The 18743-nt window shown below is 26.6% G+C and overlaps 1 protein-coding gene and 1 long non-coding RNA gene across 4 annotated transcripts in view; one reads left to right on the top strand and one right to left on the bottom strand.

Moving 5' to 3' along the window:
* The window catches only part of LOC128667474 (uncharacterized), a 146070-nt gene extending 132468 nt beyond the window's left edge, over nucleotides 1-13602 (bottom strand). For all 3 annotated transcript variants that reach the window (XR_008403450.1, XR_008403447.1, XR_008403452.1), the window contains exon 1: nucleotides 13567-13602. This is a non-coding gene — a long non-coding RNA (uncharacterized LOC128667474). The remainder of the gene's footprint in view (nucleotides 1-13566) is intronic.
* Nucleotides 1020-18743, top strand: part of LOC103580765 (dynein beta chain, ciliary) — a 33727-nt gene continuing 16003 nt past the window's right edge. Inside the window, exons 1-33 of the mRNA XM_053737696.1 lie at nucleotides 1020-1145; nucleotides 1226-1459; nucleotides 1528-1635; nucleotides 2472-2691; nucleotides 2985-3137; nucleotides 3220-3431; nucleotides 3520-3753; nucleotides 4080-4283; nucleotides 4359-4550; nucleotides 4672-4878; nucleotides 4996-5267; nucleotides 5343-5461; nucleotides 5616-5997; nucleotides 6087-6290; nucleotides 7116-7344; nucleotides 7484-7579; nucleotides 7681-8021; nucleotides 8156-8312; nucleotides 8908-9140; nucleotides 9213-9502; nucleotides 9583-9731; nucleotides 9808-10053; nucleotides 10739-10963; nucleotides 11062-11263; nucleotides 12050-12629; nucleotides 12758-13028; nucleotides 13114-13376; nucleotides 15939-16230; nucleotides 16437-16648; nucleotides 17177-17452; nucleotides 17731-18184; nucleotides 18274-18466; nucleotides 18543-18720. Coding sequence (XP_053593671.1) covers nucleotides 1020-1145; nucleotides 1226-1459; nucleotides 1528-1635; nucleotides 2472-2691; nucleotides 2985-3137; nucleotides 3220-3431; nucleotides 3520-3753; nucleotides 4080-4283; nucleotides 4359-4550; nucleotides 4672-4878; nucleotides 4996-5267; nucleotides 5343-5461; nucleotides 5616-5997; nucleotides 6087-6290; nucleotides 7116-7344; nucleotides 7484-7579; nucleotides 7681-8021; nucleotides 8156-8312; nucleotides 8908-9140; nucleotides 9213-9502; nucleotides 9583-9731; nucleotides 9808-10053; nucleotides 10739-10963; nucleotides 11062-11263; nucleotides 12050-12629; nucleotides 12758-13028; nucleotides 13114-13376; nucleotides 15939-16230; nucleotides 16437-16648; nucleotides 17177-17452; nucleotides 17731-18184; nucleotides 18274-18466; nucleotides 18543-18720 — 7754 coding nt within the window. The remainder of the gene's footprint in view (nucleotides 1146-1225; nucleotides 1460-1527; nucleotides 1636-2471; nucleotides 2692-2984; nucleotides 3138-3219; nucleotides 3432-3519; nucleotides 3754-4079; nucleotides 4284-4358; nucleotides 4551-4671; nucleotides 4879-4995; nucleotides 5268-5342; nucleotides 5462-5615; nucleotides 5998-6086; nucleotides 6291-7115; nucleotides 7345-7483; nucleotides 7580-7680; nucleotides 8022-8155; nucleotides 8313-8907; nucleotides 9141-9212; nucleotides 9503-9582; nucleotides 9732-9807; nucleotides 10054-10738; nucleotides 10964-11061; nucleotides 11264-12049; nucleotides 12630-12757; nucleotides 13029-13113; nucleotides 13377-15938; nucleotides 16231-16436; nucleotides 16649-17176; nucleotides 17453-17730; nucleotides 18185-18273; nucleotides 18467-18542; nucleotides 18721-18743) is intronic.

Raw genomic sequence — 18743 nt, 5'->3', positions numbered from 1 at the left:
GTAATGAATAAGACATTGATGGAAATCAACGAAATCACATTTATCTTTATTTTTATAATTTTTAAATTTGAAACTTATTTTGATATTTGATATTATTCTAATCTATACGAAAATAATAAAAAACCAAAAACATTTATGATACTAAAATTACCCGATGTCTATTAATTTTTTGATTTTTTTACAAACGATAAATTTATAAAAAAAAAAAATATTGTAGAAAATTGCACTTGTAGTTTTTTGAATTTTTTATATGTGCATATTTTTAGTTTTTTTTTTTTTATTCGAATTTAATTATTAAAAAAAAAATTCCGAAAATTTTTAATTCATTGCTAACTTCAAGATCATAAATATTTTATTAATTGAATTGTTATCAAAAAATTATCGATCGGCTTGAAATTATTCGATTAGTTATCAAATTATCATTGTCGTTATTGATGTTATCATTATTATAAAAATTTTTTAAATTATTTAGTGAAAAACTTGTTATCTATATTGAACTATTAAATATTCATAAAAATTATATTAAGTAATAAAATCGATTATTTTGTTATTGAAATATTTAACTGATATTGAATATTGATTATCTATAAATTATTTACTATCATACTGAACTATCGGAAGAATAATTTAGTCATTATCTATTCTTGTGATGAAATTTAAAAATTCAATACTTCGATGAATTCAGTTTTCTCGACAGTGGAGTTCAATTATCGGTATGAGTAATAATTATATATAAAGCATGTTTTGGTAATATAAAATGCATTTTCTAATATTAAAGTCTGAAAAAGTAACACAATTACTATGAAATGAAAATCAATACAGCTTATACCCTCTGTTGTTCGATTCTCGAACTTAAAGTTGGTACAGCGGATGGTAATCGAGAGTTCTGTTTTCGATAGTAATCGATAGTCATTTTGTTCCAATGGCCAATATATTGACATTTTATAAAAATATCATTATCTAAATAAGATAACCTATTATTATTTTTTAAAAATAATCTTTATATTGCGAATTTTGAGATGAATGAAGAAAAAGAAGATAAAAATGATGATCCACGATTTGAATTTATTTATCAATATTTAATGCGATCGAGCAAAATAAAACCTGATAAATGGATAAAAATGCTAACCAACGAAGACTCTAAGGTAAAATTAATATAATTTTTAACAAATTATTGACCCTAAGAGGATGATTTTGTAAAAAGTGTAAAAATAAATTCTCTCAGAATGTTATTATAAATTTTTTCAATACACCGGATGAATATATATTGACAATAAATGTGTCATCTACTGGAGCAATAGTTCCAGTTTTAGGAATTCAATCAAACGCTAAAAACAAATTGTCCTATTTCGTGAAACGTCAGCCAGTAATTATAACAGAAATAAACTATAGAGAAGTTCTGATTCCTGGTGATATGTCACCTAAACCTATTGATGATCTGTCAGTATTGGTGCAAGAGGTATTTGAATGTGCATTGTAATGTAGAAATTTAATCTAATTTTTGAAGATGTCATTATTTGTGAAAAGGTTTACGTCCCGATTCTTACTAACCCTGAAAATTCAGATGATTGGCCGGAATTATTAACCAATGATGTTAAGAAACATATTTATGATTTACAAAGTTCAATATGTCAGGTAAGGTATTGTAAATAGAGAATTCAAAATATTGGCATTACAATTATTTCCCTTAATCGGAAATTCATGTCATCTCAAAATATCTAAACTAATAATAAAATAAGAAATGAGGAAATGAGAAAATATCCATGAATTTCGTATGCTCACTCTGAGTAACCAAACTTTCCCTATGAAAACAGTAATAAAAAAATCAGTTATTTCTAAATTATTTTAAAAAAATTCGGGGGGTTTTAAAATAAATTGGTTGCTCTAAAATTAGGTTATCTGAATTTAGATCATAATTAAAAAAACTTGAGTTGAAACTGATAAACTTAGGAAGTAATTTTCACCCAACAATACACAGAAAAAAAGAATTTCTTGACGCAATAAAATTTTTATTTGCCTCAAGAAATTTTTTGCTTTGGAGTAAGAAAAAATTTTTCGGGTCAAGAACAACTTTCTTGCGTCAACAAATTTTTTCTGGTCCTTAGAAAATTTTTGTCTTTGAATCATAATGTAAAATTTTTCTTGCGTCAAGAAATTCTTTTTGTTTGTGTATGTGTGCTTCTATATTCAGTAAAAAAAAAATAAAAGATAATAATTGCATTAATTAAAAATATATTTTCATTTAAAATTCTTTGTCATTTGACTTTAGTAACACTATCGTGGCTTCTTTCACTCCTATCTGTTTCAACAATTTCATTTCCGTTTTGTTAACGTCAGCATTTCACAGATAATTTCAACCATTTAAAATTTATCTTTCTATTCAAATTTCCCAACAGTTACTTGAGAAATAATTTATTTTTTTAAATTACATATCTCAATATTTTTATTATTAAACTATCATAATTATTTAGCTACGGGGTAAAATGACAGGTCACACATTACTATCAATGCCCATGGGCAATGAGAAATTATTTAAAATGGAAAGACTCACAAATAAGGAAGATATCGATTTAATGTTAAAAAGTAACATTGAAGAAATTGTTATCAGATGGTTGAATCAAGTCAACGATGTTTTGGATGAAGTTAACATGCGTTTAGCCAATAGTGATAATCAATTATTTCCTAGTGCAGGTATATAATTATTTATCAATAATGTACCCGAAGATCGGAATGTTTTTCGCGGAATGAAAATAAAAAAACAAAATGAATAGTAAAAAATCTACTGGTTTTCGATTTTTGAAATGTTTCACATAAGTCAGCCAAACATTGCAAAAATCCCCAATTACCCCTTAAGTCACCTTTAAGCAGTCAAATTACATACATTTTTTTGATTTTTGTTGCCCGCGAAAAACGTTCCCATTTTCAAGTACATTATCAAAAATAATAACAGCCGACATAAATTTTTGTTTATAAATTTATTACAGAAGTTATATTTTGGCAAGAACGATTGAAGAATTTAGAATCGATTTACGATCAAATGTGTGATCCACGAGTTAAAAAAATAGCTTTTTTACTAGAGCTCACTAAGAGTTCATATTTAAAATCTTTTGAAACTCTATTCAAAAACGTCATAGCAGGTTTATATTTTACAAAAATTTAAACTTTTATTCGCTGTACTACTAATTTGCTAAAGTAGATATTTATTTGTTTTACTAAAAGCCATCGTCGAAGCGCGAGATATTTATTTGCACTTAAAACCACTGCAGTCACAGTTTATCGAAATAGAAGGAAGCGATATCGAAGAATTGAAATTAAAATTAAAACAACTGCTTCATTTAATTTGTCTTGCTTGGGCTAACTCAAAACATTATTGCACTACGACCAATATTATCTATTTACTCAATGCAGTAGTAAATCTTTTTATAACTCAGGTTTATTTGATATTCATACTGTCGACTATGTGTTTATTAACGATCTCCGGATATTAAATTATACCAATCAAACTTAAATTGTTTACAGGCGATAAAATATCTTGATCCCGGAAATTTATTTCAAACAGATATTCATGATAACCTTATTAAAGTGACACTTGTACTAGAAACAATTCAGCATTTCCGCGATTTATTTGAACAATTTCGTCTAAATATTGCTTACTACTTTAAAAATTCAGCTCAACTTGTCAGTTGGACGTTTCATGAGAAGTTAGTTCTAGAACGATTAATTCAATTTGAGAAACGGTTAAAACAGATTCAGGTAAAAATACAAAATTACTTCGGATTAATAATAAAAATAATTTGATATTAATAAAAAGTAATTCTCCATGAAAAAAAATTATAGAAAATATATGATAAAATATAAAAAATATATAAAAAATGTATAAAAAATATTTTTTTAATAACTAACTTTTGACCAATTTTCGTATATATTGTAAATATATTTATACATATTCAAATTAGATTCAAAATATATACAAAAATTATCCATTAAAAATATATTTTTTATACATACTTCATATATATTTAAATATTTCATATATTTTTCTATACATTTTTTTCATGTGTGATAATTCATAAATATAGAATTTATTTGAAATCGCAAACGAGTATTCAAAATTAGAGCGGATTGAAATAGCCGGTTTCAAAGGTAAAATATTGGTTGACAAGATAAACCAAGTGTACAATGAATTTATAAAAAGTTATAACGAATTGGGTGCTGTGGAATATGACATTTTATTTCCGGAGGATGATAAATTTTTAAATGACATCACCATCTTTTTAAATAAAGTTAATATTTTGACAGTGATACCTTGCCGTTTTCAAATAAAGATAAATTGACTAATAATTGTCGGATTTATTTAGGTTGAAGAATATGACAAAAAATTAGCTTCTATATTTGATAAGGCTTTTAACGAGTGCCACGATATTGAAAAAATGATAAAACTAATTTTTATAATTGATCCAATTTCTCAAAGGCCAATTATACAATCACAGTTATGGGATAACTATGAAAAATTACTGTCGCTTATTCACAATTATCTTGATGAAATTAAGGTAATAAAATTATTAACAATTTTACTGTTATTATTATTATTATTATTATTATTATTATTATTATTATTATTATTATTATTATTATTATTTACTTAAATAATTTAATGATATTATAAAATAGATTGTGTTCGATAATAATTTTGGAGTAGAAAATACAATTTGTATAAAAGATGATGAACATTTTCCACCCGTAGCTGGTAAATTAGGCTTGCTAATGAAATTACAACGTCATATTGATTATCCTATAGAATCAATTAAATTAATTAATCATCCGATATTTGTAACACAATCTGGACTAGATATTATAAATAAACACGATGAGATTCAAGTAAATATTTAAATATATTTACATTTTGTATATATATATATATATATATATATATATATATATATATATATATATATATAGATTTTTAAATAAAAAATAACTAAATATATTTTTTAGACATTATTATATGAAACCGAAAATAAAATATTTACCGAGTGGTCTGACAGCGTACCGAAAATTTGTTATGAAAATTTAATGAAACCTCTTTTTGTTACTGACAATAACAAATTAAAGTCAAATTTGAATCCTGAAATTGAAATTATTTTAAAAGAAACAAAATATATGACTATGTTGGAAAAAAATAATTTGCCAAAAGAAGCTGTCGATTTGTTTACGAAAACACAATTTTTCGTTGACACTAAATACAATATTGGTCTGATTGTTAATTGGTATTTGATATTATTAATTTATAATAATTAATTAATTAATTAATTATTTAATGGAATAATATTATGATTTTTGAGGTACAACGAAATTCGATCGAAATGTTCAGACGTAGAGTTTGAATTATTACAAGAGGAAATACGAATGATTGATGATATGATTGATGAGGGACAGATTAATTATAACTGGAACTCACCAGGTGAGTATAAATATATGTAATTCTATAGTTAACAGAAAGTATTTAATTTTATGATTAATGAGTTTATCAACAACATTCAACTTTAATTAACTTGTTACGCTTTTATTTTAAAATAAAATTTTTAATTTTTATAAAAAAAATTTATACGATGCAGAAATACCAGATTACATTAATAAGTTATTAATACTTGTGAGGAATTTGTATTATCGTAAATTGAAAGCCGTTAATAATATCGATGATTTAATGAAGAGTATAAACGATTGGGCAATGGCGCCAATTTTGGAACGCAAAGACAATAAAGTTGAGAATTTAATTGCGATTGGAGATCGTAAAGAAAAATTTGACAGACGCTATAGCACTATTGAGCGGACACAAGAAGAAATAAAACGAATTTTGGATGAAAATTATAAACTGTATTTTAATATTTCACCTGAATCAGCCTACATCGCAAACGAGTCAGAGCTTGATTTAAGTTTATTAAATAATGATAAGCGTACTGTAAATGCAGATGAGAGAATCGCAAATCTCGAGTTAGTATTTGAAATTAAAGTATGATTTTTTTTTTTTGTGTAAATATATAAAACACTTTTTTTTAAAGTGAATTTAATGGAAATGCGGGTTTTACAAAGAGCGGAATCGTAGGAGAAAATGAAGAAATTAATGATGCAGTTACAAATGGTGAAATGACGATAACGGAAATCTCGACAAAGGATAATGGAACTGAAGAAGATTCAGAACTCAAGGCAATTAGACTAGTCAAGTGGAAACCTTATCTTATTTATATTGATCAATTGATATCCAAAGCTTTGATACAAGCTGTTTCAACTAGGTAATGACTGACGAGAAAGGGGATAAAATGAGTCGAGTAAAATTTCTCATGAAATATAATTCCGAGATAAAATGGACCCACTATAATTTTTTTTTTCAAACCGCACAAGAAAATAAAACAGTAGTCATGTTGGCCAATGTGCGCAGTGGATAAGTATGCGCAAACACATGCATTTAAGTTCAAAATGAATAGGTTTGCGCATACTTGCCCCACATGACTAATGATGATTTCGAAGTTAACAGACAGTTAACAATTTTTGGATTCTTTTTTTAAACAAATCAATTACAAAAGAAAAAAATAAAAAATATGCACATGTAGAAAATTAAAAAAACTATGAGTGCGTATTTATCGTTTTGAAAAAATTCCAAAAATTATTAGACGTCAGCTAACTTCAGTATCATCTCAAATGAGGCAATTTGAGTCATTTGAAATTTTTTACAAAAAATTAAAAATTTTGAAATTAGCTTAAAAATTTTATTTTTAATAATTAAATTATTTATATTTTAATTATACGTAATATACATTAAGTTTTTTTTTTCATATAAAGTGTGAAATTTTCAAAGAAAAATAATTTTATTATTTTTTTAGCTGGCTCATTTTGTCCTACTTTTCAAATTTCTTTTTTAGAACTGGGTTATACTGATAAAGTATTCATTCGTTAATCAAAAATAGTAAAAAGAATCGTTTAAAAATTTATATACAAGGGACTTATTCTCCCCCCTCCCCCCAAATCAATATATATTTGTATAAATAGTTTATGTTTATTATTTACTCTGCTATCGGAGAAGTTTATTATACTTTTGTTTTTATTTTAAAAATATATAGTGTCTGTTACATACTAGACGAAACTGATCCACAAGCCGATGTATATCCATTATTTGAGGTAAATCTATGTTTAGAAATTCCAAATATCAGTTTTCATCCTCCTGTCGAGATAGAACACCCCGAGGGATTCTACGGGTTTTACGAAGGCTTATTGTTTGATATTATGAAAATGGGAACATTGATAACTCGTTTAGATCCCGATAAATTCGAACAACAAGAACATTATGGAGTTAGTATTTCAGTTACTTATATTTATATTTTTACAAGCAATAAATAATTAATAAGTAAAATAATGGAGTGAGTAATAAATTAAAAAAATACTCTGAATGTATAATAATAGTTTTTGTTATGTATATTATTAAAACAAGCTTGACTTAGTTGAAGACGAGCGAATAGTATTTATGTTAGAAGAAACTTGTAACCGAGTTAAGGAAGCACTAATTCAAGCTCAGGAATATGCTGCGGTAAGTTTTAGTCAAGCCCTCAGGCATATTATCAAACATTTATTACAATGAGTGTAATTAATTATTCATTTTTATATTAATTCTGTTATAATATCATCAAGATATACGAGACATACAATTGGATATGGCTCAACGACAGACAAGAGTATCTCAATTTTTTTTTACGTTACTCTAAAAATTTAAACGCCGGAAATGAATCAAAAAATAAATCTGCGGTTAATTTATCAGAATTTAAAGAGAAGAAACCTGAGCTAGTGGATTTCAAACGTGAAATTGATTATTTTATTGAGCTATACAATAAATGTAACGAAATTGAAAATGACAAAATTTTATGTCGTTGGTTTAAGATCAATAACAAATTATTTAAGCAAACATTATTAAATACTATTTGTAAATGGTCTAATATTTTGAAGACACATCTCGTCGATCATGTAGACAGTAGGTCTGTAGCAAACAATTTTCAAGTAATTAATTCACGCAAATAATTTTTTAACAAAAAGTAGCCAACGATTTTTGTGAAAACTAGAAAATTTTTGCTTGTTGATTAATTGTTTAATTTTTTCTTTTAATTATTAGTTTGAAAGAATTGTCAGAATTTCTACAAAAAGCTACTAGCAGATTTAATCAGCCAATTTTAGAAGATGACTATGAAGGCTTATTAAAAACGATGTACTATTTGAAAGAAGTTAGAGATAAGCAGTACAAAATTGATGGAATGTTTGATCCAATAAAAGTAATTTGTATTTATTTTATTAGAGGCTGTTTTTATAATACGTTATGAAAAATTTTACTTGTTTAGACCCTCCCCCCTTCGTCACGCTGTATCACATTTTCTGCAACCCCCCCCCCCCCCCCCCTCCCCCCGTAATAATATATATCAATCAATAGTACAAAAATTTCTATATTTTAAATGAGAGTAAATGTAGCATACACCAGACAAATTTAAAATTATAAATAAATAGAGTAAATAATTAATAAAATAAAATTTTTAAAAAATGGACATTTAAAAAATTCAAAAATATTATTTTTTAAATTATTTACTCTATTTATTTATAATTTTGGATTTGTCTCATTGCTAGATTCACACTCGTATATTTTAAAATATTTATTATTTGCAGTAATGAATCTTTAATAAATAAATTTTAAATTCGAGGAAAATTTGGAAAATTGTTTGTTGAGCTGCGAACTTCATGTTTCCTTAGACCCCCTCCCCCATAAGTGCGAACGTATTTTATAAATGGCTCTTTATTTATTTATTAATTTTAGAAAATTAAAGTTTTTATTACTTTAAAAGTAAATGTCGCAATAAATATTAAAAATTTTTTCAGGAGACCATAAATTTGTTGGAACAATATCAAGTAGATTTCAGCGAACAAACTCATCAATGGCTCGTTGAGCTTCCAGAATCATGGGGAACTGTGAAAAAATTAGCTGCACAAGTAAAACAACAAGTAGCGCCACTTCTAGCTCATCAAGTAGATCTCATAAAAAAACGACTGAATTATTTCGACTACAAACAACAGCAGTATTATAAAAAATTTCTCAATAATAAATTATTCAGGTAATTTTTTAGAAAATTATAATTTATAATAATTAATAATCATATCCCTAAATGTGTAATTAAATTTCACAGCCCAGACTGCGAGAACGTTTATGAAAATCTCGACAAATTAAATTCAGATGTAAATGAACTTGAATCTGAGCTAAAAACACTCAGATCTTCAGCGGCAATCCACGAATTGCAGGTTCAAGATTACAAAGAAATAAACCAATTGAGACGTGAACTTAAATTATTAAAATGCCTTTGGGATTACGTTATCGTTATAACAAGTAGTTTAAATGAATGGAATACGACGACTTGGAAAAAAATTGATGTCGAAGGAATGGATCTCGAGTGTAAAAAATTAATCCGCGAACTACGATGTAATATTTATATTTCAATGAATAACTTGTGCAATTAATTAATTAATTATTTAACTAATTAATAAAATAAATTATTGAAGTGTTAGATAAAGAATGCAAATCGTGGGAGTTATTTAATTACATCGAAGCTCAAGTTAAAAATATGATGTCGTCATTGAGAGCAGTATCAGAGCTTCAGAATCCTGCAATCCGCGACCGCCACTGGCAGCAATTAATGGCAGAAACTCGAGTTAATAAATTAAGAGTTTTCACTAAATATAACTTGTTGAATAATTATGTAAAGACGGGATTTTACTATTTTATAGGTAAGATTCACTATGACTGACAAGACGACTCTCGAAGATCTTTTAAAATTAGAACTTCATAAATATGAAGAAGAAGTTAAAAATACCGTTGACAAAGCTGTCAAGGAAATGGCGATGGAGAAAATAATTAAAGAATTAACCAACACCTGGGCTAATTTAGAGTTTGATAAAGAGTTTCACGAAAGAAGTAAATTAAATACTTTGAAAATAAGTGAGGAGACTATTGAAATTTTAGAAGACAATCAGGTAATTTTAATAAAAAAATTTTAGAATACACTGTAAAAAATCAGGAGTAAATACGGATTTTATTTCACCCCACATTCGCTCCGGTTTGGAGTTTTAATACTTAAATAAATTTATATTTAATAGAAACAGCTGATAATTAGAAACATAATTATTTAAATAAATAATTTATTCAGATATTAATAATTAAACTAAGAATATTATGTTTTTAATTTATAAAATTTTTTAGTAATTCACTAAATTATAATTTCATATATATGATACATAGTGAAAGTATTAAATTATTGAATAGCTATAGTGAGATAGTTTTTATGGGAATATTTGATATTTCGGTATGATATGAAATGTTACCTCGTGGTATGGTTGATGTAAGTCATAAGACAGTTTGAGACTCCGTGGAATTATATTTGTTAAAGTTTCATTATCAGCTGCTTATAATTTTTTAAAATTATTTCGCGTGAATATATGGAAAGGGAGCTCGTAATTATTTCCGTACTCAATATAAATGTCAAAATATCAAAGACCTAAGCTCACTATGTATTAGTAATTTTTTTCATAATTAATATTTTCCGAAACAGCCCTTCTGGTAAAATTCACTCCGAGGAAATTAAATAAATAAAGAATCATCCACTCCGCAATTTTTTTACAGTGTACTTGTTATTTAATTAATTTATTAATTTTTTGTCAGGTTCAACTACAAAATATGATGAACTCAAAATCAATTGGTTACTTTGTTGAAATGGTTAATGATTGGCGGAAAAAATTAAGCAACGCAGACGCAATTATCAATATTTGGTTTGATGTGCAACGTGCTTGGATACATCTTGAAAGTATATTTATAGACTCAGAAGACATTCGAAAACAATTACCTGAAGATACGAAACGTTTTGAAATAATTGACCGGGATTTCAAAGTAATTTTTAGACTATTATTAAATATTCATGAGCTTTGAAATATTAAACCGAGTTCTCAATATTTAGCATCGGTTTTGATTGTTTTATTGTTATACAGGAATTACTCAAGGAAATGCTAGCCAATCTTAATATAGTTAAGGCTACAAATAGACCGAAATTATTGGAACGACTTGAAGATTTACAAATGCAATTAAATATCTGCGAAAAAGCATTGTTTAATTATTTAGAGATGAAGCGGTTGGCGTACCCTAGATTCTATTTTATTTCATCTGCAGATCTGCTTGATATTCTTAGCAACGGTTAATATTTTAATATTTTCACTAATTATGTAATGACTCCTTCTAAAAGTTTTCATTTTTTATTTTCAAATATTAAATTGAGGTACTAATATTATTTATTTCTACTGGGTCGTATCGATTGCACTTTTTAAAGTTTTTATCAATTGTGGCTGTCACGTTTCAATTTTAAAATAGTACAGCTTATTTTTTTTTTTTTTTCACTTATGGAGCAAATGGGATAAATTTGACTAGTAGAAATTTTAAATTTTAAAAATAAAATGAATTCACTATTATTTTTTATTGATTACTTTAGTTACTTTTAAAAAGTTAACATGCGAATTTTAATTCCACGTGATTCGAATTAAAATTTTAAGGTCCATTTTGACTAATATTTTAAATTACATCAATAGAATAATTATTTAGTGACTAAAAAGTAGACATTTCAACAGAAATTTATTCTCAGAAGTCCATTTTAAAGTAAAAATAAATATTAAAATCAACAAAATATCAAAGATAAATAAAAATAATAAAAATTCATGATAAAAAATTTATCTTCACTAAATCTAAATATTTGTTTTTCATAATTATCAAAAAAATAATAGTAATTGCTAATTAAAACCGATAAATCTAATTCTCGCGTTAGTAATTATTAATTTAATTAATAATTATTAATTAATTAATTATTAATTCAATTAAAATTAATTAATTTTTTGATCTAGAACTATTTCAATAAAAAAAATTACCCAAGAATCATCAAATATTTTTTTCCTCATTTCAATAAAATAAAAAACTGACTTAAATTTACAGGCAATAATCCAGAATTGGTCTGCAAACATTTATCAAAACTATACGACTCAATATCAAACTTAAAATGGAAGTTAGAGTCAGGAAAGCCAAGCAAACTGGCTGTCAGCATGATAGCAAAAGACGGTGAGGAGATGGAAATACACGGAGTGTGTGATTGCAGCGGTGTCGTGGAAACCTGGCTGAACATTTTGACATCGAGAATGCAGAAGACCGTAAGATACCATTTTAATCAAGCGGTGACGTCTTACGACGAGAAACCCCGCGAGCAGTGGATCCTAGACTACCCGGCCCAGCCCGCTCTCTGCGGCACCCAAATTTGGTGGACCGCCGAGGTGAACATGGCATTCGCGAGGCTCGAGGAAGGTTTCGAAAGTGCTCTCAAGGATTACCAAAAAAAACAAATAAACCAATTGAACACACTCATAACAATATTGTGCGGCGAGTTGACCGATAATGAACGACAAAAAATAATGACTATTTGCACAATTGATGTTCATGCGAGAGATGTTGTTGGTAAATTAATAGCAACTAGAGCTGAAAATTCATCAAATTTTCAATGGCAATCTCAACTACGTCATAGGTCAGTTATTTATTATCATCATTATTATTATTATAATTATTAGTATTTTAAAATAGCTGCAGTTTCAATTAATTTGCAATTTGCAGTATATAACTTTTGAATATAATGAATGTTAATAATTTTTGTAGGTGGGACGACGGTATTGGTGATTGTTTTGTTAATATTTGTGATGCAAATTTTGCATATGGGTATGAATACCTAGGAAATGTTCCACGTTTGGTAATAACTCCACTGACAGATCGTTGTTATATAACGCTGACACAATCACTACATTTAGTGATGGGTGGAGCACCCGCTGGCCCTGCGGGAACTGGTAAAACCGAAACAACCAAGGATTTAGGTCGTGCTCTGGGTCAAATGGTTTATGTTTTTAATTGTTCTGAACAACTTGATTATAAAGTATATTTTAGTTTTTTTTTTTTTTTTTTTTAATTATTTGTTTATTTATTTATGATAAATGAAAAAATATGATTTGTTGTTTTAGTCGTGTGGAAATATTTACAAAGGACTGGCACAGACCGGAGCGTGGGGATGTTTTGATGAATTTAATAGGATATCTGTTGAAGTTCTTTCTGTGGTAGCGGTTCAAGTTAAATGTGTACTGGATGGTATTAAAAGTAGAAAAAATAAATTTATGTTTTTTGGAGAAGAGTTGAATCTTATTAATACGGTCGGGATGTTCATTACCATGAACCCTGGGTACGCGGGAAGGACAGAATTACCGGAGAATTTGAAAACGTTATTTAGGTATACAACTATTGCTTTTATATATTTTTTAAATTTAAATATATACGTATTTAAATTTATGCGTCAAAATATTAATTTTTTCATTGATTCGCAAAAAAAAAGTTTCTAACTTCCTGTTAACTTCAGGATCATCTTTTTTTTGATTGAGTTATAATTAATAGTGAATTAGTGAAAATAATAAATTACTCACCGAAACAGCAGGCAGCTACATCTGGATTCAAAAAAAAAAAAAAAATCACTTTCTAAGTTCACAAACACTTTTAAAAATTCATCGACTTTTTATTATTATTTTTAATTATTGTCACTTTTAATCACAAGAATTAATGAAGCTAATTAAATTAAAAAAATTTAGTACGAATAATTTTTTTTTTAACAACTAAAAAATTTTAAACTCTCGAACAAACACTGAAACTGAGAACCACCATTTTAACGTTCACTTCACTACATTTTACACTTTTTATAATTTTTACACTGAATTTATTACATTTTACACTTTAATTATTTAAATTATGAATTATTACAATATTTTGATTTAATTAAGCAATTAAATTTATTAATTTACTTTAATTGTAAGACCAACTGCTTTAAAAGCTACATTTGAAGGTTTCTAGAATGACTAACGGAAAGCTGCGCGGTGCCGTGTGCAATAGCATAAGAGTGGGGGTAGCTTTGAATTAATTGGCTCTTATAATGCTGCGCGCGCATAAGCGCGAAATTTAAATTTGGAATGTTAAATAATTATTAACAATGTTGCAACATTTATTCTAATAATAAATTAATTAGTGAGTTCATCAAAGAAAAAATAATTGATAACTAAATTGTATTATTTAAATAAAAAAATATTTTTAGAAATACCACGTCTTTTTAAATAATAAAAAAATTAAGTACCATTAGAATTAAAATGTTCGTAAAAATATTATCGTGCACTGAAAAATTTAATTACTAAAAGTAAAGAATTGTTAAATATTATTTTCAAGTGTTTGAAATTTAAAAATGTTTTGAATTAAAAATTTATGGTACCGAGATTAGCCGACGTCTCATAATTTTTGAATTTTTTTAAAAACAGTGCATTATAAAAAAAAAAAAAGAAAAAAATAATTAATTGTGACTGAGTTCATGAAAACTTTCACAAATTTATCACTTTTGTATTGTTATTTTTAATTATTTCCGCTTTCAATCAAGAAAAATAACTAAACTAATTACATTTAAAAATTGATACGAACTATTTTTTTTTTTTAACTAAAAAATTTTAACTCGCGAACAAACACTCAAACTTTAAACCACCATTTTAACGTTCACTTCACTACATTTTACACTTTTTATACTTTTTACACTGACTTTAATTATTTAAATTATGAATTATTACAACAATTTGATATAATTAAGCAATTTAATTGTTTAATTTACATTAATTTAACTGTAAGATCAACTGCTTTGAAGCAACACTCGGATGTTTTTAGAATGACTAACGGAAAGCTGCGTAGTGCCGTGTGCAATAGCATAAGAGTGGGGGTAGCTTTGAATTTATTGGCTCTCATAATAGTGCGCGCGCATGAGCACGAAATTTAAATTGGAAATTTTTTTAATTAATTGTGATTATAATTAATAACACAAAGTAATTTATTATTTTTTTTAAGTGTTTAATACTAAAAATTTTCTGCTTACTTCAAAGTCAATTTTTTTTTCTAATTAAGTTAAATTCATAACAAATTATTGAAAATAATAAATTATTCACCGAAACTGCAGCTAGCTACATCTGGATTCAAAAAAAATCACTTTGAGTTCACAAAAACTTTTATAAATTTATCACTTTTCATTATTTTTATTTATTATCACTTTCAGTCTCAATAATAATTAATTTAATTAGGAAATTTGATACGAATAATTTTTTTTAATAACTAGAAAATTTTAACTCACGAACAAACGCTCAATTTTTAGACCAACATTTTAACGTTAACTTCATTATGTTTTACACTTTTTATATTGTCTACACTCACTTCAATTATTTAAATTGTCAATTACTATGATAGTTTAATGTAATTAAGCAATTAAATTATTTATTTATTTTAATTGTAAGATCAACTGGTTTAAAGCAACACTCGGAGGTTTCTAGAATGACTAACGGAAAGCTGCGTAGTGCCGTGTGCAATAGCATAAGAGTGGGGGGTAGCTTCAAATTCATTGGCTCTTATAATGCTGCGCACGCATGAGCGCGAAATTTAAATTTAGAATTTTAATTATTAAAAATGTTTTGAAATTATTTGTAATGATAATTAATAAGTTTATTAATTAAAAAATGTTTAATCACTAAATTATATTATATAAAAAATAATATTTTTAAAAATAGCGCGTCTTTTAAAATAATATAAACATTAAATACTACTAAAATTAAAAAATCATTTAAAATATTTTTGTATGCTAAAAATTTTAATTAGACAAAGTAATTAATTATTAATTATTATTTAAAAATTTTTTTTTCATTGTCTAAAAATTTTAATTACTGGGAATAACAAATTATTAATTCCTTGTTTTTAAATTCTGAATATTTATTATTTTTTACAGACCATGTGCGATGGTTGTTCCAGATTTTGATTTAATTTGTGAAATAATGCTCGTCGCTGAGGGATTTCAGAAGGCACGTTTGTTGGCACGAAAGTTTATAACTTTGTATTCACTTTGTCGAGAATTATTGTCAAAGCAAGATCATTACGATTGGGGTCTTCGTGCAATTAAATCAGTTCTAGTTGTTGCGGGTAAACTAAAACGTGACGATCGTCAGCGTCCAGAAGATCAAGTTTTAATGAGAGCTCTACGTGATTTTAATACTCCTAAAATAGTTACTGATGACACACCAGTATTTATGGGTCTTATTGGTGATTTATTTCCCGCGCTAAATGTCCCACGTAAACGTGACATGGAGTTTGAAAAAACCATACGTCAAGCTGCACTTGATTTAAAAATGCAACCAGAGGACGGGTTTATTTTAAAAGTAATTTTTTATTTTAATAATTAATAACAATAAGAAATGATTTATAAATTTATTTATTTTTGAATCAACAGATTGTTCAACTCGAAGAACTTTTAAATGTCCGACACTCAGTATTTATTGTCGGTATGGCCGGTACTGGTAAAACAAAAGTTTGGAAATCTCTTTATCGTACTTACGTAAATAAAAAACTTAAACCCTGCTACAATGATCTTAATCCAAAAGCTGTTTCCAATGATGAACTTTACGGAGTTATTAATCCAGCAACAAGAGAGTGGAAAGACGGGTAACAATATTTAACTTTTTAATTATTTATTCGTCTTCTCAATTTACTTTTATTTAGTTTTTAAATTTAATAAATTAATTAATTAATTAAAAAAAAAAAGTTAAATGACCTAAAATTGTCAAAACAATGAGAGATAATCTCCGATAGAATTATCTAACTATTGATTTTATAAAATAGTATATTAAATTATTTCATCAAGAACAATTTTTGTAATTAAACTCATTAAATATAAATTTATTAAATTTATTTTTCAACGTTTTCAATTACAAGAGAAAACTTCTAAAGTAATTATTTATTAAAGTAATCAATTGTCGAGTAGATGGAAATAATGTATCTTTAATGTAATTTCTTGATAGTTTTACGAATTCAGTGAATTATTAATGATTTACAATTAAGTAATTATAAAAGTGTTATTTTAATGATAGATTTTAGTACTTGTAGGTCATTATTTAAATAAAATTAGGTCGTAACTTGAATATTTAATGTTTCAGTCGATAACTTTTATTCAAAAGTTAATTATTGTTATAGTTTGCTATCAATATTAATGAGGGATCAGGCAAATATGTCGGGTAATGGACCAAAATGGATAATATTCGACGGTGATATTGATCCGATGTGGATTGAATCACTTAATACTGTGATGGATGACAACAAAGTATTGACATTAGCGAGTAATGAGCGTATCGCGTTAACTAAATCAATGAGATTATTATTCGAAATATCAAATTTACGTACTGCGACACCTGCTACTGTTTCAAGAGCTGGAATTCTGTATATAAATCCACAAGATTTAGGTTCAAATCCGTAAGTTATCAATTGTAAATTTTATCATTACGTTAACAGAGGCAAAACATTTAAAAAATTTTGAAATTAATAAGTGCATTTTTTATAAATATTTTTTTTTTAATTATTTACTCTATTTATCTATAATTTTAAATTTGTCTATTGTCTGCTACATTCACACTCATATTTAATTCGTGTTCACTCCGAAAATTTTTCACACTGTGTTCAATTACGAACAGTAAAAATAAATATTTGAATATTTCGACGAAAACTAATTAAAAATAAATAATTAAACGCAGATTTATCATAAGCTGGATAGAAACACGTATCAATGCAGAACGTGCTAATCTAATGATACTATTTGACAAATATTTGCCGTCATTACTTGAAGTTACCAAAATAAAATTCAAAAAAATCACACCAATACCAGAAATATGTCATCTACAAATGTTGTGTAATTTATTAGATTGTTTGTTGACAAATGATAATTTACCGCCAGAATGTCCGAAAGAGTGGTACGAATTATATTTCGCATTTGCTTGTATTTGGTCCTTTGGTTCAGCGCTTTTTAAAGATCAATTAATTGATTGGCGGAATGAATTCAGTAAATGGTGGGTCAGTGAATTTAAAACAATTAAATTTCCCTCTGAGGGAACAGTTTTCGATTATTACATCGACAATGAAACTAAAAAATTCGTTCACTGGAAAAATAAAGTCGTTAAATTTAAACTGGACATGGACATTCCGCTTCAAGTATTTCAAATAAATAATTTTATTATTTAAAATGAGAAGTTTTTAAATGTACAGTACATTTAATAATTATTATTATCATTTCTTAAAAGTCTTCTTTAGTATCAACCAGCGAAACTGCACGTCTGCGTTTTTTCATGGATATGTTAATGAATAAAAAAGCCCCAGTTATGTTGGTAGGAAGTGCTGGCTCAGGAAAAAGTGTTATTGTTACCGACAAATTGTCTTCTCTTTCAGATAATTATAACGTCGCTAATATTCCATTTAATTATTATACTTCTTCAGGTAATAATTATGCTTTTAATTACATTCAACAATAACTTATCATGTACTTAAAATTATTAATTGTTGTTATGTACAGAAATGCTGCAACGAATACTTGAAAAGTATCTTGAAAAAAAGGCCGGCCGTAATTATGGACCGCCGGGAACTAAACAATTGGTTTATTTTATTGATGATATGAATATGCCGGAAGTTGATACTTATGGCACTGTACAGCCTCACACACTTATACGACAACATCTTGACTATAATCATTGGTAAATATTATTTTTAGTATTTC

The sequence above is a fragment of the Microplitis demolitor genome, chromosome 3 (assembly GCF_026212275.2).
Source record: "Microplitis demolitor isolate Queensland-Clemson2020A chromosome 3, iyMicDemo2.1a, whole genome shotgun sequence".
Taxonomy (NCBI): domain Eukaryota; kingdom Metazoa; phylum Arthropoda; class Insecta; order Hymenoptera; family Braconidae; genus Microplitis; species Microplitis demolitor.
The sequence above is the reverse complement of the archived record's forward strand: the minus strand, read 5'-3'. Positions and strand labels throughout refer to the sequence as shown.